The 25,660-nt window shown below is 35.1% G+C and overlaps 1 protein-coding gene across 5 annotated transcripts in view; it reads left to right on the top strand.

The window, feature by feature from the left end:
- The window catches only part of TBCK (TBC1 domain containing kinase), a 237,214-nt gene that overhangs the window by 39,356 nt on the left and 172,198 nt on the right, over positions 1–25,660 (top strand). For 4 of the 5 annotated variants that reach the window (XR_002522144.2, XM_009207317.4, XM_009207318.4 and 1 more), the window contains 3 exons: positions 14,176–14,290; positions 15,854–15,927; positions 24,671–24,812. Coding sequence is in view for 4 of the 5 variants with exons in the window: in XM_009207317.4 (XP_009205581.4) it covers positions 14,176–14,290; positions 15,854–15,927; positions 24,671–24,812 (331 nt within the window). In the remaining variant the exon portion in view is untranslated. Of the gene's footprint in view, positions 1–14,175; positions 14,291–15,853; positions 15,928–18,073; positions 18,105–24,670; positions 24,813–25,660 lie in introns of those variants that run through there. The other variant, XM_021938686.2, reaches the window with a different exon arrangement.

A 25,660-nucleotide genomic window follows, 5' to 3' on the forward strand; every position in this document is an offset into this window, starting at 1 on the left:
ATGCACCCAATACAGGAGCACCCAGATTCATAAAGAAAGTCCTAAGAGACTTACAAAGAGACTTAGACTCCCATACAATAATAATGGGAGACTTCAACACCCCACTGTCAACATTAGACAGATCAACGAGACAGAAAGTTAACAAGGATATCCAGGAATTGAACTCATCTCTGCAGCAAGCAGACCTAATAGACATCTACAGAACTCTCCACCCCAAATCAACAGAATATACATTCTTCTCAGCACCACATCACACTTATTCCAAAATTGACCACATAATTGGAAGTAAAGCACTCCTCAGCAAATGTACAAGAACAGAAATGATAACAAACTGTCTCTCAGACCACAGTGCAATCAAACTAGAACTCAGGACTAAGAAACTCAATCAAAACCGCTCAACTACATGGAAACTGAATAATCTGCTCCTGAATGACTACTGGGTACACAACGAAATGAAGGCAGAAATAAACATGTTCTTTGAAACCAATGAGAACAAAGATACACCATACCAGAATCTCTGGGACACATTTAAAGCACTGTGTAGAGGGAAATTTATAGCACTCAATGCCCACAAGAGAAAGCTGGAAAAATCTAAAATTGACACTCTAACATCACAATTGAAAGAACTAGAGAAGCAAGAGCAAACATATTCAAAAGCTAGCAGAAGGCAAGAAATAACTAAGATCAGAGCAGAACTGAAGGAGATAGAGACACAAAAAACCCTCCAAAAAATCAATGAATCCAGGAGTTGGTTTTTTGAAAAGATCAACAAAATTGACAGACCGCTAGCAAGACTAATAAAGAAGAAAAGAGAGAAGAATCAAAAAGATGCAATAAAAAATGATAAAGGGGATATCACCACTGACCCCACAGAAATACAAACTACCATTAGAGAATACTATAAACACCTCTATGCAAATAAACTAGAAAATCTAGAAGAAATGGATAATTTCCTGGACACTTACACTCTCCCAAGACTAAACCAGGAAGAAGGGATTCAGAATCCCTGAATAGACCAGTAGCAGGCTCTGAAATTGAGGCAATAATTAATAGCCTACCAACCAAAAAAAGTCCAGGACCAGATGGATTCACAGCTGAATTCTACCAGAGGTACAAGGAGGAGCTGGTACCAGTCCTTCTGAAACTATTCCAATCAATAGAAAAAGAGGGAATCCTCCCTAACTTATTTTATGAGGCCAACAGCATCCTGATACCAAAGCCTGGCAGAGACACAACAAAAAAAGAGAATTTTAGACCAATATCCCCGATGAACATCGATGCAAAAATCCTCAATAAAATACGGGCAAACCGGATCCAGTAGCACATCAAAAAGCTTATCCACCATGATCAAGTGGGCTTCATCCCTGGGATGCAAGGCTGGTTCAACATACGCAAATCAATAAACGTAATCCAGCATATAAACAGAACCAAAGACAAAAACCACATGATTATCTCAATAGATGCAGAAAAGGCCTTTGACAAAAATCAACAGCCCTTCATGCTAAAAACGCTCAATAAATTCGATATTGATGGAACATATCTCAAAATAATAAGAGCTATTTATGACAAACCCACAGCCAATATCATACTGAATGGGCAAAAACTGGAAGCATTCCCTTTGAAAACTGGCACAAGACAGGGATGCCCTCTCTCACCACTCCTATTCAACATAGTGTTGGAAGTTCTTCCTAGGGCAATCAGTCAAGAGAAAGAAATCAAGGGTATTCAGTTAGGAAAAGAAGAAGTCAAATTGTCCCTCTTTGCAGATGACATGATTGTATATTTAGAAAACCCCATCATCTCAGCCCAAAATCTCCTTAAGCTGATAAGCAACTTCAGCAAAGTCTCAGGATACAAAATTAATGTGCAAAAATCACAAGCATTCTTATACACCAGTAACAGACAAACAGAGAGCCAAATTATGAATGAACTTCCATTCACAATTGCTTCAAAGAGAATAAAATACCTAGGAATCCAACTTACAAGGGATGTAAAGGACCTCTTCAAGGAGAACTACAAACCACTGCTCAACAAAATAAAAGAGGACATAAACAAATGGAAGAACATACCATGCTCATGGATAGGAAGAATCAATATCGTGAAAATGGCCATACTGCCCAAGGTAATTTATAGATTCAATGCCATCCCCATCAAGCTACCAATGAGTTTTTTCACAGAATTGGAAAAAACTGCTTTAAAGTTCATATGGAACCAAAAAAGAGCCCGCATCTCCAAGACAATCCTAAGTCAAAAGAACAAAGCTGGAGGCATCACGTGACCTGACTTCAAACTATACTACAAGGCTACAGTAACCAAAACAGCATGGTACTGGTACCAAAACAGAGATATAGACCAATGGAACAGAACTGAGTCCTCAGAAATAATACCACACATCTACAGCCATCTGATCTTTGACAAACCTGAGAAAAACAAGAAATGGGGAAAGGATTCCCTATTTAATAAATGGTGCTGGGAAAATTGGCTAGCCATAAGTAGAAAGCTGAAACTGGATCCTTTCCTTACTCCTTATACAAAAATTAATTCAAGATGGATTAGAGACTTAAATGTTAGACCTAATACCATAAAAACCCTAGAAGAAAACCTAGGTATTACCATTCAGGACATAGGCATGGGCAAGGACTTCATGTCTAAAACACCAAAAGCAACGGCAACAAAAGCCATAATTGACAAATGGGATCTAATTAAACTAAAGAGTTTCTGCACAGCAAAAGAAACTACCATCAGAGTGAACAGGCAACCTACAGAATGGGAGAAAATTTTTGCAATCTACTCATCAAAGGGCTAATATCCAGAACCTACAAAGAACTCAAACAAATTTACAAGAAAAAAACAAACAACCCCATCAAAAAGTAGGCAAAGGATATGAACAGACATTTCTCAAAAGAGGACATTCATACAGCCAACAGACACATAAAAAAATGCTCATCATCACTGGCCATCAGAGAAATGCAAATCAAAACCACGATGAGATACCATCTCACACTAGTTAGAATGGCAATCATTAAAAAGTCAGGAAACAACAGGTGCTGGAGAGGATGTGGAGAAATAGGAACACTTTTACACTGTTAGTGGGATTGTAAACTAGTTCAACCATTATGGAAAACAGTATGGCGTTTCCTCAAGGATCCAGAACTAGAAGTACCATATGACCCAGCCATCCCATTACTGGGTGTATACCCAAAGGATTATAAATCATGCTGCTATAAAGACACACGCACACGTATGTTCATTGTGGCACTATTCACAATAGCAAAGACTTGGAACCAACCCAGATGTCCATCAGTGACAGACTGGATTAAGAAAATGTGGCACATATACACCATGGAATACTATGCAGCCATAAAAAAGGATGAGTTTGTGTCCTTTGTAGGGACATGGATGCAGCTGGAAACCATCATTCTCAGCAAACTATCGCAAGAACAGAAAACCAAACACCACATGTTCTCACTCATAGGTGGGAACTGAACAATGAGATCACTTGGACTCGGGAAGGGGAACATCACACACCGGGGCCTATCACGGGGAGGGGGGACGGGGGAGGGATTGCATTGGGAGTTATACCTGATGTAAATGACGAGTTGATGGGTGCTGACCAGTTGATGGGTGCAGCACACCAACATGGCACAAGTATACATACGTAACAAACCTGCACGTTATGCACATGCACCCTAGAACTTAAAGTATAATAAAAAAATAAAAAATTTAAAAAATTAAAAATAAATAAATTAATTAATTTTTTTTAAAAAAGGAAATGTATGTAGCACAGAAAGAAACCAATATTTGAGTACCTACTTTATGCCAGGCTCTTTAAGCATGTTATATTTAAACTTTACCACATAGCTGTAATAGTGGTTATTATTACCTCATTTTAAAGATTAAGAAAGATACTTAGGAGTTAGATGACAATTAGAAAAAGCCCAGGGGTTTAAACTTTGTTCTATTTAAATCTGAAATCTATTATCTTTGTTCTATACTATACCTTCCTGTATACCTGAAAGTGAAACAGGTTCATTTATATTCACCATCTAGGACAGTGGTTCTCAAAGTGTGGTTCATCATCATTATCACCTGGGAACTTATTAGAGATATAAATTTGTGGGACTCATCTTAGATGCTATATCAGAATTGCAGGTAGTAGAACCCAGCAATATCTATATTAACGAGTCCTTAACGTGATTCTTTACCATTCCTTCTGGCGAAAGGTTCTTAAAATTCTTCCAGTGGTGGGAGACCTAGAAATCAATATGCTCTTTGTAGAAAATGAGATACTGACTTATACAACTTAAGAATAGATTTTTTTTTTTTTTTTTTTTGAGACAAAGTTTTGCTGTGTCGCCCAGATTGGAGTGCAGTGGGGCGATATCAGCTCACTGCAACCTCCGCCTCCTGGGTTCAAGCAATTCTCCTGCCTCAGCCTCCCAAGTAGCTGGGATTACAGGTGCCCACCACCATACATGGTTAATTTTTGTATTTTTAGTAGAGATGGGCTTTGCCATGTTGGTCAATCAGGTCTGGAACTCTGGACCTCAGGTGATCCGTCCGCCTTGGCCTCCCAAAGTGCTGGGATTACAGGTGTGAGCCACCATTCTTAAGAAGTTTTAAAGTATTTGAGCTAAATTAGCTACCATCTTATAAATTCTGGTTGAAATAAGTGATTGCGGATATTGCACAAGAAAACAACACACATAGGAGAACCTAAAATTAAGAATCCGTATTTATTAATATTATATTTTTTGTGAATTGGTAAAAGATAACTGTTCTTCAATTTTTACACAGTATTCTTGGGTCATTATGGGATTATATGGATAAGAGCTTTTTCTTACTCTCTTTTGTGAAGCTTGCTATAATTGGTATGATCTTCCTTATATCATAGTATTGAGAACTGAAATTCTAGTTCAAGGTTAGGTGAAATAGACAGAACTAATTAATTCAAGATGATCTGGTTTAGGAAAATGTATTTATTTATATAGGTAAGCAGAACTCAGAGTTCTACATTAAAATTTGGAGACAAAGCTTTGACTATTAAAGTATTATTTTGCTTTGTCTGCCTTCCTATTTATGAATCATGGGAAGCTTATGGAGTCTAGAAGAAGTAGTTAAGAATAAAATTTCGCTTTTTTTGGATTCTCTGATCTAAATATAATCACTGTGTCACCCCAACTGCTGACAAATACAAGGGACATGGTAAATAGGGTTTTTTCAGCAATCATACTGGTCATAAGTTACTTAAGACAGACCGATACTTATTTAACTGAACATTTCAGTTTGCTGAAACTTTTGTTTACAATATGCTGTCTTGCAGACACTGTAATAAGCAATCCATATTATTCAGGCCCTCTCTCATTCATTATTTGAGATGGGTACGGTGATAAATTAGTCATCTAAAATATTGGCCCACTTAAAAATGTGAATTGGTCTCAAATCAAAATTCTGAACAGTAATAGAAATTTGCCTCTCCTTTTTTCACATGGCAATATATGCATTAATTTTAATTTTAAAAACAACTTTGTAATGATACAGGGTACAGATTTTATGCCATGATAAGTTCTGTCTTAGAGAAAAGTTGCAGTCTTCCAACATCCCCAGTGCTACCAGGGTATGGGGAGTTGGACATATTACCTAGTGTGTTTGCACAGCCAGAATTAGTGACTATGATGACAAAAGAGGTTTTGAAGTTTCTGTGCAAGGATAGGAAAAAATGCTTGGGAGAAGAAAACATTAATGGGGCAGAAATACGCAGCCAACCTTGAGATCCTCCAGACCTGTATATCAAATGGTGATTTTATTCTCACAGAGCAGTTAGAAAAATGTTCTTCTGATTCAGTTATGTCAGGAGAATAGTTGGAGAGCTCAATTTGCAATTTTTGTTAATTTATAGGATATATATATATATGGTGTAACAAAATATATTGTATAGTTTTAGAAAAACCCTGGGATTTTTGAGGAAGACTTGGACTTTTTGTTTATTTTGTTGTGCTTTTAAGATGATGAAGATTCTGTGCAGGGCCGATAGCTCATTGATCTCCATTTAGCTTCTGTTTGGTGTTACATTTTTTACTTTATAAATTTGCAGATGGAAGCAGGGTGAAGTTGGAACACTGTCTAAGCATAACAGATCAGTGACAGAGCCTCCTGGCTTTATGTCTGAACCTCAAACCGCTAGACTATGTTTTCCATATGTATTTGATCTTACCAAGTTAATTTTCTGCTGAGAAAAAAAGTTATCTAGTATTCAAGTTGGAAAGTTAATATCCCAATTTATTGTATCCTATTGAGAATTAGATACATTCCAGACTTACAGCATTCTATTTTGATTATTTTGGAGTTAAAACTAAATTGTAAAATATGCCTAGTCTCACAACTGAAAGTCAGATGGACTGATTACTTTTTTTAGACTTACTAATCTTTAGGTAGCAGTTTATCAATGCAATTTCCATTTCAAAACATCTGAATCTGAGGCAAATACATTCTTAAATTTAGCATGGATAGGTGTCCTTTCAGGCTAAAACATGGATGCCCAGTACTGAAATGTGTTATTTCCTTTTTTCAATTCCAGAAACTTGTATTTTTCATCCTTTTTGCTCTGTTAAATATTGTGGTATTTTTTACAAAACATCAAAATTTAGTAAGTGATAAGTGTCAAAAGCCTCAAAGACACCAGCTCATCATTGGAAACACCCTCCCCAAATTCTGGAATTATAAACTAGTGAGTCTTTAAAAGTTATATACTAGTTGAGCCCTTTTGTCAAGTTATAAAGAAAAGTTTCTTTGAAGATAACACAGAATTATACACTTGTAATATTATCTGAGCATTAATCATTAGTAAGCATTTTATTTTTCCTCTCCATTTCTTAAATTACACAGTAGCTAACCATTAATATATTTCATCTGTATTTCCTCTCTCTTAACATTTTTACCTCAGGCTGATACCAAGTAAGGAATGTTTTAGACCAAAAGGAAAATTTCTGTGGGAATGATCAGGTTTTATAAGGTGAAAGAACATCTTGAACTCATAGAATGCAGAAATGTGTTTCCTCTCTTGGTTAGCTGACAGTATGGGTGTTTTGGCTTGTGGAGTGGCCCTTAGAAATATCATGGATCATGGATCTGAGGAAATAGCATGTGTGGTTTTAGTTATCACTTATACATGAATGACTTCCAAATCTATCTCAGCAACCTTGACCTCTCATTCTCTTTCCTGGTCTCTATTTCTTGCAATTCAAGTAACCTCTCTTCTTGGAAATGTTGCAGATACCTAAACGAGCTGATGAGTTGAGGCCAGTAGTAATCTCTCTCAACAATTTAGTCTAATTTACAGTTTTAGACAGATATTAACAAGATTATCGCCGGGCGCGGTGGCTCACGCCTGTAATCCCAGCACTTTGGGAGGCCGAGGCGGGCGGATCACAAGGTCAGGAGATCGAGACCACGGTGAAACCCCGTCTCTACTAAAAATACAAAAAATTAGCCGGGCGCGGTAGTGGGCGCCTGTAGTCCCAGCTACTCAGGAGGCTGAGGCAGGAGAATGGCGTGAACCCGGGAGGCGGAGTTTGCAGTGAGGCGAGGTCGCGCCACTGCACTCCAGCCTGGGGGACACAGCGAGACTCTGTCTCCAAAAAAAAACAAAAAAAAAAAACAAAAAAAACCAAGATTATCCTGTTACCCAGTATATCCTAATTTATTCCTGTTTCTTTCAGTAAGTAAAAGACTAGGAGAGTTGTATTTTCAGCAAATGAATATTTTTTTGTGGATAGCCATTGGGTGAACTTGAGCAATTTGTGTTTTCTTGACTGACTAAAAGATTTTACATTCTCTCAGGAGATGTGATTCTATTAGTGGTAGAGAATTTAATTATCTTTCGCTGTTGTACCATTGTGTGATATTATTTTATACATGTATTTTAACACCTTTTTAAAATACATACTTATTGAACATGCACATTACAGGCACTGATAGATAGAGGGAATCATAGTTGAATAAGCTAATACATACTCAAGATACAGTGGGAAAGACAAGCCTATATAGAAATAATTACCATAAAATCAAGACACCCTCCAGCTGTGTACTGTCAGAAATCAAGAAAGGGAGTTCATTTCTACCACAAGGGAGAGCCATTGAATGAGAAGCCATTAAGGATCTTTGCAAAAAATTATTGAAATGACAAACCATATGTGTCTGAATAAAGAAGGATGTCAAAAAGGGGCTGATTGGCTGGGGTAATAGATGAGCCTTAGAGAACAGGGACCCCAAGGTCTTGATGAGCTTAAAGAATGGGTCCTCAGGAATGAGGAACAGAGAAGTATAGGAGATAGTAGTTAAAAATTTGGCTGTTTTAAGTAAATATAGGTTAAGCAGTGTCTCATTGTGACAGACTGTCTGTATTTGGGAGTATTGGCTGGGGTTAGATGAAAGCCTGTGGCTGTGAACATATGAAGTCTTCCATTCTGCATAAGAATTAAATCCATGATCTTGGCCTCAGTATGTTTTAACCAACAGCTACAGATTATTTATGGATGATTTAATCATAAACAGTAAATTGCCTTTGAAAGATATCTGGAAAGGGATAAAAAATATACCTGGGATTATACCAATTGATAGATCTGAAGATTTATTAAGCCCTGTTGAAAATCCAAATACAACCAAGTTGACTCAAACCTAGAAACTGTCAGCATCTTTTTTGTTGATGGTGGTGGTGGTGGTGATGATAGTGTTTTTCTCTTTTAGATTTTAAGCTTACTTTCCCAAGATTTATGACTTTTGTAGGTCTCTTTTGGTCTCACCAATGTTGTAAATAAATTTTTATGTTGTATTTTTCTTTGAAGACAAAGGAAAGAATGAATAATTCTTATCTACTTAGTTAATTGCTTATAATTATCAGTTTGTAAATCTGTCCTTCTAAGTATACTGTAGGCTTGTTGATAGTGCAGATCAGTTCTTCCTCTTGGTAATTGTGGGCCCAGAAATTCAGTAACAAACAAATAGCCACTCATTGTTATGTTTGAATATAAATGAAAATGTCATCAAATGTCATCTTGCTTTATTGGGAGTTATCAATTATATTATTTTGAAAGCTACCTTTGGTCTTATCTGTATTTATAATCACTAGGGATTCTTAATGTCCAATTGTTCAGGACAATGATGAGAAAGTAAACGCTAGCCACCCAGGCCCTGAAGTAACAATAGTTACTGAAAAATGTCAAAAGGAGTAGAATATTTTTTGATTTGAAGTATAATTTTACATTGTCTTGGTTACTGATGGGTTTGTGTTTTAAACAAGATTCTCCCTTGGGAATTGTGTAGGATAAAGTCCTGTTGTCCCCTGTCAATATCTTGTTTATTTAACTGTGTGAATCCAATTCTCTTAATCCTAAATCTTCTTTTAGTGTCCATGTTCAATTAAACTGTAACATGTTAACTACTACTAGACATATGATAGTTTCACTTTGCTGTTGCATTAGCTACTTAAAAAATTTCATGACCCAAGTTATTGGTAGTATTAAAGAATATAACTTAAAAAGCTAGTAAGTACACAAAATTCTGCAAATACTGATTTGTTCTCATGATATAAAATAACATTTTTTGTTCTTTATACCTTACATTTTAGAACAAATTAAAAAATTGAATTCTGAGAGTATAAAAGGGCAGAGAAGCAAATCAGATTGTAATTGACATGTACTCTCAAGTAATAGCTACGAAAGGGTATGTCATTTATATGTTTGAATTTTAAAAAATTATTTTGGTATGCATGTTCAGCTCATTTTTAACATGAATGTGCTTTTCGATATGTAAATCTAACGTCTAATATCTCACAATTAACAAAAGCACAGTATAGAGAGTAGAAAATGCAGTCTATGTGTTCAGTAGTTTCAGAACTTGTTCAGTGGGAAAATCACTTTAAAGGTTTGGCTTTAATTTCATGAGAAAGGCATCTATATTGAAGTAGTATGCAGCTGAGGTCCTCTAGTGTCACAGCTGCATATGGCACCAGTTTTTTGTGAATTGTGTGAGAAACAGACAAGAACAAGAGAAGCTACTCTAAAATTGACTTGTAGAGCCAAATGAGTTCATAAAACTAGGTTTACATTTTTGCTAATCTCAGGGAATGTTTCTCTTTGTTTTTAAGGGGGAAGATTTTGTTTTCTTTCATATGCACATATTTATCAATGTAATTGTGCTTTTACATAAAATCCTTGCCTCTATAACTCTTGATAAGTTACAAATAATTTTTTTTAAGTTTGGGATATTGCCATTTATACAGTTAATTTCTTGAAGATGTTTATGAAAACTCTGTTTATCCTGAATTATACTTGTTTCACACATTCCCTATTTGTTTAAGACTCAGTGATATGGCACTTTAATATGGGATAAATTATTTGATAAAAAGGAATAGTTTACAGTCAATTTAAGTAGCATTCTTTATAAATAGTAACCCAATAACCCTCATTGCTTCTTTTTTACGCACATTATGGGTAATATCAGCTTACTCCTTTACTTCAAAATATGACTGACAACCAGGGACTGGATTACCAGGTGTTTGAGGCAAAAAAAAAAAAAAAAAAAATAGTTCAAGAAAAACAGAGCCTGGAGATGGGGTGGAGAGAGGGTACTCACCACAGAGGAAATGAAGATAACACTCTTTTTTCCAGAATTAAAAGAGGTCTAATTCTTCTCAGAGAGACTCAAAGGAATGATATATCCATAACCAAAGAACAGTATCTATTGACAAGGAGCAGCTAGGGGACATAATAGAAATCCTGGAAATTAATGGTTTAGATTTCTCTCTCTCTCTCTCTGTCTCTCTCTCTCTCTCTTTTGATCTCTCTCTACTGGAATTAAGTTATATAATAGGACTAAAGACTACGCTCTTAAAACAGAAAGTTAATACAACAGGATGACTGTAGTCAATAATAATTGTACATCTTAAAATAACTGAAAGTACAATTGAATTTTTTATAACCCAAAGGATAAATACTTGAGGGGAGGGACACCCCATTTTACATGCTGTGATTATTACTCATTTCATGCCTGTATCCAAACTCATGTACCTCATAAATATATATATACTTACTATGTACTCAAAAAATTAAATTAAAAAAAATAGTTCCAGTTATCATCTGCCTACTAAGAGTTCCAACTTAGAGAAAAAAAAGTAAATAGTGAAAGATGTAACAAATCGAATTTTCCTTGTTAATGTTTCTGTGTTAATGGAACATGTGAGTCTGTAAATTAAAAGGGCATGCTTAATGCTGACTGGCACAAACATACCCACATTAGACATATTGGGCTGAAATTTTATAACTCTAGGGATAAAGTAAAAATAATCCTCAATACTTCCCAGGAAAGAGTAACAGGATGTCTACAACAAAGTTGGAATCAGACTGATAGTAGCCTTCTCGCCATTAATAAAGAATGCTGTAAGACAATGGAGTAATTCTTTCCAAGTTTAAAGGCAAGAATAAGATATTTTCAGATGCGCTGTGCATGAAAATATCCTACTCATGCTCCCTGTATGAAACAATTTCTCAAGATGTCTTATAGCTAAACAAAAAAGAAATTTAAAAATAGTATGATATATAAAAATTATAGTAGCTGATGATAATGTTCATAAATAGAGTTATAAAATTATGGTATCTATTAAATCTTGATGACTGAGACATTTTCTCTTGACAGCTAGGGTTTAAGTGGCCTAGGTTTGTATTTCCTTCTGTGCTTAGTTCTACAGTAAATATTTATTAATCATTATTATCATGTGGCAATGTGCCAGTCACTTCCCATCTTTCTCAGAGTAAAAGTCCAAAGGTCTTACAGTGGCCTAAAGGGCCTTTCGTCATCTGAGTCATCTGACTCTTAGCTACCTCTCTGAGCTTATCTCCTGTCACTTTATTCTTTGCTCATTCTACTGCATGCACTGAATACACTTTTGTGAGCTGCTGACTTTATACCAGTTCAGGAGTTGCTTGCTGTGACCTCTGCCTGAATCGTACATTTTCTAGAGACTTACCTGTCTTTTTCACTTCTTTTAGATTTCTATGTAAGTGTCACCTTCCCAGTGAGGCCTTCCCTGAACACATTATCTGTCTTCCCTACTTTATTTTTTTCTTCATTTAATCACTACACATCACGTTATCTATTTACTTATTTGTTTCACCTTCCAGCAAGGAGTGTAGGTTTCCTTTATCCCACTTATAATTTGATAGTCTAAAAACAATGTAACGAATGCAGATAAGGAATTGGGGAAGAAAAATGGAGAAGTTGTGAAATATGTCAACTGTATCCTCTTGCAGAGTGAAGAGTTACTTATATTAAGTAAAAGTCTTACCACCAGAAGAATCAAAAACTAACTGCTGATGATTATTTGATAATGTAAAATAAAATTTGATAATGTAAAACAATGTAACTAATAAAAAGGAGTTGAGGAAGAAAATAGAAAAGTTGTGAAAATACGTCAACTATATCCTCTTGCATAGTGAAGAGTTAGTAAGTAAGTAAAAATCTAATCACCAGAAGAATTGAAAACAAAAACTGCTGATTCCCTCTGGAAAGTCAAACTAGGATCATAGAGGCAAATTTTAGCTTTGGTCTCTGGTTATTTCTTTTGGTTTTAATTTAGGAGAGAGAATCAGGTTGCAACAATTATTTTTGTAAAAATTTTATTCAATTTAGTGTTTTTTAAAGTCAGGTTTATTAAGGTATAATACCTTAATGTTTACCCGTTTAGTGTAAACTTTAATGAGTTTGATAAACAAAGTTATGTAACCGTCATCAAAATCAAGGATAGAACAGTTCCCTCATGCCACAAAATTTTCTCATACTCTTTTGTAGTCCACCTGCCCCCCACCCAAGCCCATGGCAATCTGTTAGTCCATTTTTTAACTTTTAACCTATGTCTTTTATTTAGTGTAGGTTTCTCATAGACTGAGTATAGCTGAGTTTAGATTCTTATCAAATCTGACAATCCTTATGACTTAATTGGTGAGTTGAGACCATTTGTACTTAATGTAACTATTGCTATATCTGGATTAAAATCTGTTATTCATTTTCTATTTGTTCTGTTCTTTTTTCCTTTTATTCTGCCTGTTTGTGGATTGAATATTTTTTTATGATTCCATTTTAGCTCTACTATTGGTTTTAAAAATTATGTTTAGTGGCTATCTGCAAACACGAATTTAATTTTAGAAAAATTTAAAAAATGGATAGAAAGGAAAATCTATACCAAAATGTTAATATTGTAGGTATGAGGAAATTTTCCATATGAACAATTTTTGATTAAAACATTAGAGGATAATTAATAAAGCTAGGTTAATTTCTATGTGAGTATTACATTTGTCATACTCTTTTCTGAGATTTGAACTTTTCAAAAAGAAAAGAAATGTTGACAGGAAAAAGTTTTAATGCAGACACCAATGTCTGCAAATGAACAATCCATACTTTATAAAGATGTAATGATAAAAATTAAAACATGTTCCAAATACGACTGCCAAGTAGCAGTATTTAACCAAATACAGTGCCTGTTTCCTGGTAATTTACATGAATAGACTTGCAAATTGGAAAAAACATTAGGGAGATGGATGGTGAGAGAGAGGAGGGAAAAACTGGAGGATGTATGTGTGAAGGATGATCTGTACATAATAGGATAAGAATTAAAGAGAAATGTTTGCTAAATCATAAATGACCAGAGATTGCTTTATAGGTTGAATATGGAAAATAAGCTAGTGTTGTATACCATATAATATATTGTTACTACTTTTTTTGAGGGGCTTAGGTATTTTGTATTGAGCAAAATAGTTGTTAGTGACTTAGTTCTGCCATATACCTGAAACTTAACCTGATAATTTGGCAAAGCCAACCTGCTATAGGTTAGTTGCACTCACCATCAAAATTAAAGCCTTTTCCTGGAAGGACCAAATACTGCTATTACAGTAGCCTTTAGGAAACTGTAGGATCTTTGTCAGATGAATTCTGTTATAATCAGAAAATCTAAAATATGTAGAAGTAGATATTTTAGAAAATATATAGGTTCTATTTTCTCAGAATAAAAGAGGAGCAATAAAAAATAAAACTTTTTGAATATTTTCAGTAGGTCACATTTCACTTGTTGAAACAAGTTATTTATTTGCTTTGTAATTGAACTTTGACTTTTTGTTTTCTTTGTAGCTCTTCAACGGTTTTGTGCATAGCATTTGAGGTTCTTCAGGGCTTGCAGTATATGAACAAACATGGTATAGTACACAGGGCATTGTCTCCTCATAATATCCTGTTGGACCGAAAGGTAATTGTTAAATCATGTAATAAATATTTGTATATCGTTTGAAATTGGAAGCAACTGGGATCAGGGCTACTCAATCAGAAGAACAATAGAATCAGAATATGTTTTAAGAATACTCATAATGAAAAGACTATATGAAAGTGATTGTGGTTTTTGAAAAAAGAATCCTTAAATTATTTAATCTATATATCTTTCACATGGATTATTTTCCCCACAAGACTCATTTTCTAACTTTATGGTTTTTTTCATTTTACTCTTATTTCTAAAGCCTTGTGGCTTCCCAGTATACTCCTCCTCTTAATTTATTTTCGTTTTTAAGAAAACGGCTCTTTTTGCTAGAATGTTATTCATATAAACCAACTGCATTGTGTTTTCTCTGTTTTTCTTCTGCCTTCTTTCCTCTTCTATTTATCTCCTTATTTACCAGCTGTTCATACCTACCTCCTTTTACTATTGAAGTGCTGTTTCTCTACTGGAAATCTTATGGGGCATTAAGAAGAAGCTTGTAAACTCTTCAGAGAGAATTATGGTATCAAGGTTGTATATTTTCAGGAATAATTGTAATTTTATTCCTTTTCATAAAATATATAAAAACATATTGGAGGAAATTTTTTCATGGGCATTATTTACTGTATTAGTAGGATTATCCTTGTTCTCTGGTTCTTTTCCCAAATCAATACTTGGGAGGCTGAGATGAGAACATTGCTTGAGCCCAGGAGTTTGAGGCTGCAGTGAGCTATGATCACACCACTGCACTCCAGCCTGGGTGACAGAGTGAGACCCTGTCTCTAAAAAACAAACACACAAACACAAACACAGAAAAGTGTACTCATTAATTTTAGATTTATGGCAGTAAAGAATCATTGCCGTATCAATCTAAGCTGTTTTTAAATATAAATATTTTATAATGCTTGGAAATAATGTTCGTGAGAAGACAAACCAATTTTAAGATCAACTTAATATTTTAAAGCCTTATAGATTAAAAGGGAAAAAAACTTAAAAGATATGAAATTATATTTATCATTTATTAAGAGCCTTATACTTATGATAGTTATTTTTGTTCTCAAACAATATAAAAAATCATTGGAAATCTAGCAGATTCACCAAAATCTTGATGAGTTTTGAACTGATATTTTCAAGTTAAGTTTTCCTATTTCACAGTTAAATTATAAATATAAATGGACTTGCAACTCCATGGAGAAAAATTTGCTCTGTGAAACTTACCATAAACCATTCTAACCAAAGTTTCAAGACAGATGAGAACATTTTTGCCTCTTTGTTTTGTGAAATAACTAGACAATGTAACAGCAAAAATATTAAAGAAACATGTCATTTGTCATTTTGAGATATATATGTGTACATATGCATATATACATATTTAATGAGTCTAAAGCAGACTATTGGCAGATAGTTTTTTATAAAATTGTGTTTTTTGTAAATCTTCTATAGTGGTATTTTGATAAAATATGGTTATATAATGGTTTCTTTAGGTATAAAATGTATAATAATTTTCCTTGCCCATTATAATAAAATATTTGATAGTGTTTTTTCTCTTTACTATTGTAGGGACATATTAAATTGGCTAAATTTGGACTTTATCACATGACAGCTCATGGTGATGATGTTGATTTCCCAATAGGGTAAGGATATGTTTTCCTCTATTTTGAGTTTCTTTTTAAATTTTGTAATCTTTGGTAATGTGTATATTTTGTTAATTATATTTGATATTCCTTTTTGACATGAAAACAGCTTTTTTAAAATTAATGCATCTCAATTTTCCATATACTTTTAAAATGAGTAGACAATGAGTTTTTCCCAGCATCCTATAGATCCTTGATGTTGATCATTCATTGAATTGACAGAGAGGCTAGCAGTATTGACATCCTTTACATTATAATATTTCCTAATTATCTGTATGTCATTCAGAATCAAATCAATTCAAGGCAAGAAGGATGACTAGATTCTCAATTAATGATAATGTGTGTGCATCAAGAGACTGAAAAACATCACTCACATTATTTTCAATTTAATGTTTTATGTTTAATTCCCTTTTCTCTAAGATATAATTATATATTAAGACTCAAGTTGAGTCATTGTGGATATTAGAGATAGAGATAAATTCCATACCTGAAAGTCTATGTTTAAGTTCAGAAAGGTTTATTTAATCACTTCTGTTATGGAATTGCAGATGTATGTTGCCATCCACAAAAGAAATGGAAGGTCGTTTCGTGCATATTCAAGTAGATGTTTTTTTTTTCTTTTTGATACGGAGTCTCACTCTGTCGCCCAGGCCGGAGTGCAGTGGCCAGATCTCAGCTCACTGCAAGCTCCACCTCCCAGGTTTACGCCATTCTCCTGCCTCAGCCTCCCGAGTAGCTGGGACTACAGGTGCCCGCCACCTCGCCTGGCTAGTTTTTTTTGTATTTTTTTAGTAGAGATGGGGTTTCACCGTGTTAGCCAGGGTGGTCTCAATCTCCTGACCTGGTGATCTGCCCGTCTCAGCCTCCCAAAGTGCTGGGATTACAGGCTGGAGCCACTGCGCCCGGCCTCAAGTAGATGTTTTTGATACAGATTTGTGTGTTATATTTGTGTGGCTACTTTTAGACATTTTCAGAATTATTTTCTTTTTTGAAGATTAAGTTGAGATTGTTTTAGATAAAATAGTTACAAAAATAGTATAAAGAATTCCTCTATACGTATCTTCATCAGTTTCTCCAAATGTTAACATTTCAGTACATTTGCTTTTTCTCTGTTTTCTTCTCTAAGCATATATGTGTGTATGTGTATAATGATTGTTTTTTATAATCACTTAAAAGTAATTAATGTTATGTAATAACACTTTACCTCTAAGTACTTCCATTTGTATTTTCTAAAAGAAGGACTTTGTTTTTTTACATGACCTCAGAACAGTTGTCAAAACAAGGAAACTAAACTTGATGCAGTACTATTATCTAACCTAGAGACCTTAATCATATTTTTTCAATTGTAGTGTGGCTGTTTTTGATAGTATCCATTTGTGTTTTCCTCTTTGGGCTTCCTAAAGTAAGTTTTATCACACCGTTACTGAGAATTGTGATATGAAGTCATGGAGTGTGTTTTTCAAACAGAATGTTACTTAAAAACTTAGTATAATTTTTTTAAAAGCCAGCCTCATATATAACTTGCCCTTTTTTCTTTATAACTCAAATTATAGGTTTCTTAACTAAACTTTTCATTAAGTTTATGGCTGTGTCTTATTATTAAGACATAGATAATAAACTTAAACTTTATTCAGTGAGGAAACATTTATTGAGCAATTTCTCTTCTGCCTGTTTGTTTTACAAAAATAAATAAGATAGTTTTCTCTCCTCAAGAAGCTCATTGTTTAGTGAGGGAATTTTCTGTTCTGATGGGCTACTTATTAAGGTACATAAATTCATAGTCTTACAGTTTTGTGTGTTGAAAACTTATAGGCAAAAACCAATTCTTGTTTCATAAGCATGAAAATGGTATTTTGCAAAGACAGTCTACAATTCCTTATTTGTTCAAAAAAGCCCTTTCGAATATGAAAGGGGTTTTTTTATTCAACTTATATTTGAATGTAAGTTTTTAGTGAGGCTCTAGCTCCTTTGTCATGTATGATAAATGCCTTTCAAAGTGACTTTTAAGTAGCTGTAGTACAAATGATTGCTGCTACTGCTTTTGTCTAAATCAATTTGTGTAAGAAAGAAATCCAAAAACTTAAAAATTACTTTAAGTTTTTTATTTTTATTTAAAGGTACTTTAGGTTTCAGTGATGAATCGAAGAAAGGAGGTGATTTTTCTTAAAGCATATCAAGTAAGAGCTACACTTGAATTTAAAATGCTTGGATAGAATTGGTCTTGTGTTACCATTTGGTCTGGCTTGCTTTGAAGTCTTAGACCCAAAGGGTCTTACCAGAAAATATCAAAGAGCAAAATGTGAAACATTAGCCAGGAAAAATAAAGTGATCAAACAGCTAAGGCATGAAAGAAAATATTTACACCAGAAGAAGCTTGCAGTTGATTCAAAAGACAAATATTAAGGAACAACAAAGTAAAATGTTACCATCTGTTTCAAAATACTGTAAAGAGTTGGAAATCGGGCATTCATTTCAGTTGGCCAGTAGCTTAATACCTTGTTAAAACATCAAACAGATGATGAAAGCCACTTTATTTACCTCATCAGTCATACTCACAGCAAAGTTCTGGTAATTGTCTTTGAGTGTTAAAATGCTATGATACAGAAGAGAAGGTTGTTGAAAAAAGATGACCTACATTAAATAATTCTAGGGCTTATTATTTTTTAATAGTTTTCCTATGATTAAAAGGGAAAGTAAAATATTTGAAACAAAGTTTATCTCTGTCCTGTCAGAAGTTTTTGATATAACAATGTACCTATAGTTTTGCTTGATTTTTCATTATTATCATTTTTCAGTTAGATGTGCTGGAAATCAGGAATAAAGATGAACACTGACTTCTGGATATATTTTGGTGATGATAAAAGTACACCATTGCATTTGTATTAAATTTTTCATTCTTATTAAATGTCTTTATAGATTCACTAACATTTATTACAGCTTTATGAGGTAGGCAGTAATATTCCAGTTTTACAGATGAAGAAACATAAATCACATATAGAACATGTGGTAGAACTGAAATTAGAACACAGGTATTATAACATCTAGTATAGTGCTGCTTCCACTAGACTTCAGCTGTTTCTAGAGGTATCACACATTCATTTAGAAGAGCAATATCATCATCTTAGGGTAAAATAACACAATACAAATTTGTATATGAGAGAAATACACAAGCAAATCATAAGAAGATACTGGTATCACATCATCATTCTATTAAAAAGAAAAAGGAGTTAAAAACCAAATTTACCCATTTGAATTTAAGTCATAATCCCTGACTTAATTGACTTGTATTTTGAAAGTAAATAAGTACTAGCATTGATAGTTTGAGGAGGTTGTAGAAAAGATAGGAAGAAAAACAGAAATAATATTTGAATGTCTACTTAATATACATTACATAGATGAAACATGTATTTAAATATATTTTGATTATAATCATCATTGTAAGAGGACATAATTTAACTGGTTTTAAAATCTAGATTGTGGGTGCTCATGAGTAAATCTGACAATAAATGAAGAAGGGGCATGCACATATATAATAAGTATGGCAAAATTTCACTCCATCTCTCGTCTAAAACTGTTCTTATTCCTTTTATTTCTAGGAACTGGGATTCAAATTTAGCAATTGCTCCTATGTGTAATTCTTATTTACTACCTGCTTTTTAAATTGTCATTTGTAAGGCCATCCTAATGGGCATTTTTGATAGGAATTTTTTTTTTTTAAGCAAAACTATACTGAGTATATCCTCTATTTAAGTCTCATTGGTAGTTGTAGAGGATTTATAAAAAGATACGCAAGTGCCCTCAGGTATATAGTTCTTTGTTTTCTAATTGAGATGGGAGGTTAAATTTTTGTACATGAAATATATAGTGTATAAAACAAACATGTATAGCATCATACCATGTATAGCTTTTATAAGATACAGAACAGGCAAAATGAGTACTTTATAGAATCAAATCAGGTATTGATGGCAGTGGCGGCCTGTTTGGAATGGGCACTACCACGATGCCGGCTGCAGCTGGGGAGGTGTTGCTGGGGCTGTCACTTCACAGAGCCTATAGGGGCCAGGAGCAGACAGGAGCCCCACCTTTCCAGGCACAGCTGCAGCTGCCCAAGTTGGTGCTGCAGACCTGGGCTTCCCGGTGCTCTTGGGGGCTGGAAGCAGACAGGAGCCCTGCTCTCCCAGGTGCAGCTGTAGGCTCAGAAATGTCTATTCCCACTGCCTGACCCCTCCCTGCTCCCTGTACCCACTCTGATCTTGGAGGGAGGTCGGGGCCAAGCCCAGGTGCTGTCGGACCCCGGCTGGGTGTGTGCACACTCGAGGCAGCACTGACACTCCAGCCCCCTGCTGCCTTGACCCCCTGTGGACTTTGGACACCAACAGGCGAGGGAGAGAGTCCGAAGAGGGGCTGAGGGCAGCTCAGCGCTGGCCTGCAGGCGCTTCTTGGCACAAATAGCCTGGGTACCATGAAGAGCGACAGGAGTCAGACAGGTTCCTGGGTAGAAGGGGGCAGGTCCCTGGTGAAGCCCTGCCTTCAAGCCGTTGAGGGACTGAAGCCTGGGAGACGGGCTGCCAGTCCCATGGACCTGAGTGGGAACTTGTGGTGCTTTTTCTGGGCCCACCCATGGCTGCCCATGGACCAATGGATGTGCACTTCTTCCCTCTGAGGACCATAACAACCCTGGACTCAGCCAGACTTGAGCAGATGATGGATGGCCAGCTGCAGAGAGCAACTACCCACCCCAGGGTCTTCTCTCTGCTGAGGGCTGAACACTCATAGGGACACCCCACCTGAGGGGAGAAGCTATCCACCCTAGGGTCTCCTCTCAGCTGAGGGCTGAACACTCATCGGGACACCCTGCCTGTGGAGAGGAAGTACCCACTGTGGGTCTCCTTAGGTGTTCTATAGCTGGATGAATCTCTTCAGCTTGCTCACCCTCCACTTGTCTGTGTACCTTATTTCTGGATGCAGGACAAGAATTTGGGACCTGCCAAATGGCAGAGCTAAAACAGCTATAACAAACAGGGCTGAAACAACCCCTTGCCTGCCACAATGCGGGTGGCAAGGCAAGAAGACAGAAGGAGAGAGGAGCTGCAGCCCTTTGGGGATCCCAGACCTGGGAGCTTTCTGAGCCAGGGCTATGACACTCTCTTTGGGGCTCTGCAGTTCCTGACATCTCCAAGTTTCCGTGCACAACCATGTTCCCTGGTGCCAGCCATGGAAGCTGCTTGCAACACACGTGGTCCAACCACAGCCTTGCAGGGAGCCAGCGCCGTGTGAGCACCTGGACCTGCCCGCTGTGCCACAGCCAGTATGCCTGGCTGTGCATGGTGACCAGACCCCACACTCACTCATAACCCCTTGCCACTCCATGCCTGGCTCTCCCTTGGCCAGCATGGCATCCAGGCCAGTAGCACAAGCTGAGCACAGCCTGCCAGTCCAAGTGGATGGAACGAGCCCAGTGGGTCCAAGCAAAACTCAGACAAAGGCACCACTGGCCACAGAAGTTTCCACCTGACAAAGTGACACCACAAAATCCCGTGATAGTATATGTTCCTTTATGGAAAAAATATAAATCTTTTTGAGAGACATTAAAGAAGACATAAATAAATATGGAGATACCATGTTTATAGATTGTTAGGGTCAGTATTGTTAAGATGTTAGTTCTCTACAACCTGTCTTTATATCTTATCTATTTTCAATAAAAATTCAACTGTATGTGAAAGAGAAAATACTTGGCAAGATAGTTTTAAAATGTATATAGAGAAGAACAAACACCCACAAAGAGCCCACATTTTCCCAAAGAGAAGCTAAAAGGTACGTATGTTTTGAGAGGTCTTAACAATTATCAGTAATTATTTAATAAAATACATTTTATGTGAAAATATTTTATTTAAAATAGTGTAATAGTATACTCTTAGGCAAATTGACCAAATGAACAGATGAAGGAGCCAAGAAACAAATCTCTGTACGTGTGGAGATTTGATTTAGTATACAGCTGGCACTGCAGACTAGTTGGGGAGAAAGAGGTTTCAATAAAGGGAACAGGGCTCAATTGCTTATTTATGTAGGAAAATAAGTTGTACTTTGTCTGACATCATATGAAAAATGAATTCTAGATGGATCAAGAAACTTAAATATAAAAGGCTAAACTGAAACTTTGAGAAAATTAACAGATTATTTTGACAAAATCATTAAGTATAAGGAAAAAAGTTTAATTCACCTGAAAAATAAGAACTTCTTATTCATAAACAGATACCATAAAGAGAAAGAAAAGACAAAACCACAAAGTGGTAGAAAATATTTCGAGTCATAATTACTGAAGAAGACATTAGTGTCTGGAATTAAAGAAAAAATGTGCAGTAAAAGATTATCATAGAAAGCCTAAGACTGCTATCCTTAGAAACTAAGTCCTGCTAGCAATGTTTGCCCTTGGCTGTTGCCTTGAAACTTGGATTGCAGAAATGTTCCCATGGATCCCTAACTGCTGAGGCTAGTTTACTGTGCTTGTAAACAACCAAAGTGGTTTATGCTGAACACTTGCTTTCCTTCTTGAGTTCTTGAATTTTTGTACATGCCAGGCAGAGAGTGCCTGTGTGACAAGTCCCAAATAAAATCCTTGGATTTTCAATGGGCTTCTCTGGCCAGAAACATCACATAACATTTGTTCTTCAAGATTGGAAAGAAGTTCAAAAAAAAAAAAAAAAGAAAGAAAAGAAAACTAAAGATACATCACATACATGGTGCTACATTTTTGTTGCTGGAAGAAGAATGTATTCTATGTGATCCCTGATAGGAGGGAGAGAGCATAAGGAAGCCTCTATATAGGTTCCTTGAGACTCCCTCTCTGTCTTTGTCCCTTGTGATTCAGCTATGCCCTTACTGTGTCACTGTAATAAATCTTACAAGACTTACTTGCTAAGTCTTGTAAGTCTTTGTAGTGAATTTTTAAACATGAAAGTGGTCTTGGGGACCCCAAAATAACTAGAGAAATAAGCAAAAGACTTGAATGGGCATATCACACAATAATAAACCCAAATGACTAATAAACATGTGAACATTTGCCTCAATGTCATTAATTTTCAAGGAAATGCAAAGTAAAACCACAATAGATTTTATATACCAGATTGTTAAACATTAAAAAGTCTGTCAAATATCAAGTGTTGGTGAAGAAGTAAAACAATAGGAATAGTCATTCACTGCTGGCAAGTGTATAGATTGGTATAACTCCTTTTGAAAAACATTTGGCATTGTTTAATGAAGTAGAAAGTGCACATATCCTATGGCTTAGAAGTTTGGTTCTAGGTTGTTAACATTGGGAACCTTTTGCAGATGTATGCCATACATGGCATTCTGTGCAATGTTGTTCATAATATTAATAATAAAAAGCAGGAAACAGCTTAAATGCCATTGCTATTTGAATGTATAAATTATGATATATTCGTATAATAGAAAAAAGAATTTAATGGATACAGCTTCATGCAACAATATAGATAATCTTGATTGAAAAAGCAAAAGAATACAGTCATCCTAATTCCAGTATTATAAAGTTCAGAGATATGCTTGACTAAACAGTACATTTTTTAGGGATACAAACATGGTAAAACCATCAGGAAATGGAAGAGAATGACAAACACAGAAATTCCAGGTATCTTCTCCTCTGGAGGAACAGGAATGGAGATACAATCAGGGAGAAGCACAAAGGGACTTTCAGTGATAATTTTATGTTCTTCACTTAAACTGCTTCTTGGTACATGGGTGTTCATTGAAGCTTTCTTCTTTATACCTTATCCATATTTAAGAGGCAGTGTTTTGCATTTATTCAATATTTGCTAAACCAGTTTTCAAAAGCCTTTTATGTCAGTGAAGTTGAGAGGAAATAGGCACTGTCATGTATTACTTATGACAATATAAATCAATATAACCTCTCCAAAGGGCAACTTGGTGTGATAAGTCAAAATTTAAAATGCACATACCGTATGATCTTGGAGTGCCACTTCTAAGAATATATCTGTCATTCATATGCATATACTTGTGGGATATGTAATAGTCATAATATATTCATCTCATTATTGGTAATAGCAAAAGAATGGAAGTTCCAAAATGTTTTTGTTTTGTCAAATTAAGAGCGTCAATGAAATTATTGGCAGTTTTCAAAAAGAATGAGAAAACTCTATACTTGTGTTTTTAAAGAACAATCTCTAAAATATACTTTAAGTGGAAAAAGGGTACATAGCAATATGTATAGTGTTTTACCATGTGGGGCAGAGTTGATGAGTGGACAAAGTTATATATACATAAATATGTCAGGGTGACAGGGGTATAGAGATAGGAGTTTTACTTTTCAATTTATATCTTTTTATAGCATTAACATTCTTACTACTAAAAGTAATAAATACTTTTTTTAAGAGATAAAATGCGCTTTAAATAGTAATTCAGTATTAAGGGAAGATAGGCAATAAGAGGGACGGAAAAACATTTGGAAGCCAGAGAGAAGCAAATAAAAGAGTTAATGCTGGAGGGAAACATGAGGGTTTTAAAACTGTTTGAGACTTGTGTATATTTACTCTTGATTCCTTGACATTGAAGGTCTGTATTATAATGGTTAGTTTAGAATGCTTTCTAGCAACAGTTGTTAATTTAATTGCATGGGACTTTTACATAGATCTTACCACACTGATTGTAAAAATGTACTATTGCTTCTTTCCCTGTTGTAATTATTCATTATTTTAATGTGTCATTACAGGTATCCCTCATACTTGGCCCCTGAGGTAATTGCACAGGGAATTTTCAAAACCACTGATCACATGCCAAGTAAAAAACCGTTGCCTTCTGGCCCCAAATCAGATGTATGGTCTCTTGGAATCATTTTATTTGAGCTTTGTGTGGTATGTATAAAGAAATATTAATATAATAAAAAGAAATTGTGCATTTATTGGAATAATCTTTTGGAGAGGAAAGTTAATAATAATATGTTTTTGCTGTACAAATTGATTACATATGAGGAGAAAAGGCTTAATTTGGCTTAATCATGTTTAATAATTAATTTCATATATTTTTTGGCATCTCTAGAAACATACTTTTACTAAGTGTGAATGTAAATGTTACCAGATGTGTATTATTTTGGTATCTCTGTAATGTGTATATTTTTACAAAGTTAAGATGTTTATATTAAGTTATATAAGATATATGGAGTACCATTAAAAGTTTAACAAGATATTGAAGTCAAAACCATGTTTTTGGAAGATTGATATGACAATAATGTAAGATTGAGAAGAATAGCAGTTTTTTTTCAATGATCTCTACCTGTAGTTCTGATTTGATAAATGTTTAAGAACATTTTTGCTTCTCTATTAAAAAAAATCAAAGCATCTCTCTTTTTTCTATAAACACCAGATAATCTTAAGCCTTTTCCTTCTAAGTTTATTTAAATGATCATATAAGCTTAATTTGTTTATGATAAGAGGAATATAATTATAGCCAACATTAGTGAAGCATTCTGTGTTATGTAACCCTCACCATAACCTGTGGTATATATACAGTTAATATTTTAATTTTACAGATGAGAAAAGTGAGACTTCAGATGGTTAAGTAGTTTGCCCAATTTATGTAACTATTTGGTGGTGGGAGAGTCCAATTTGGCACACATTCATTGCTCAACTCATAAATGCTGAAGGCATAAGTGTTTAACTCCAGACCTTATATCAAGGAGCCTCCTGAGACAGACTAATAAGGA

The sequence above is a fragment of the Papio anubis genome, chromosome 3 (assembly GCF_008728515.1).
Source record: "Papio anubis isolate 15944 chromosome 3, Panubis1.0, whole genome shotgun sequence".
NCBI classification, from domain to species: Eukaryota; Metazoa; Chordata; class Mammalia; order Primates; family Cercopithecidae; genus Papio; species Papio anubis.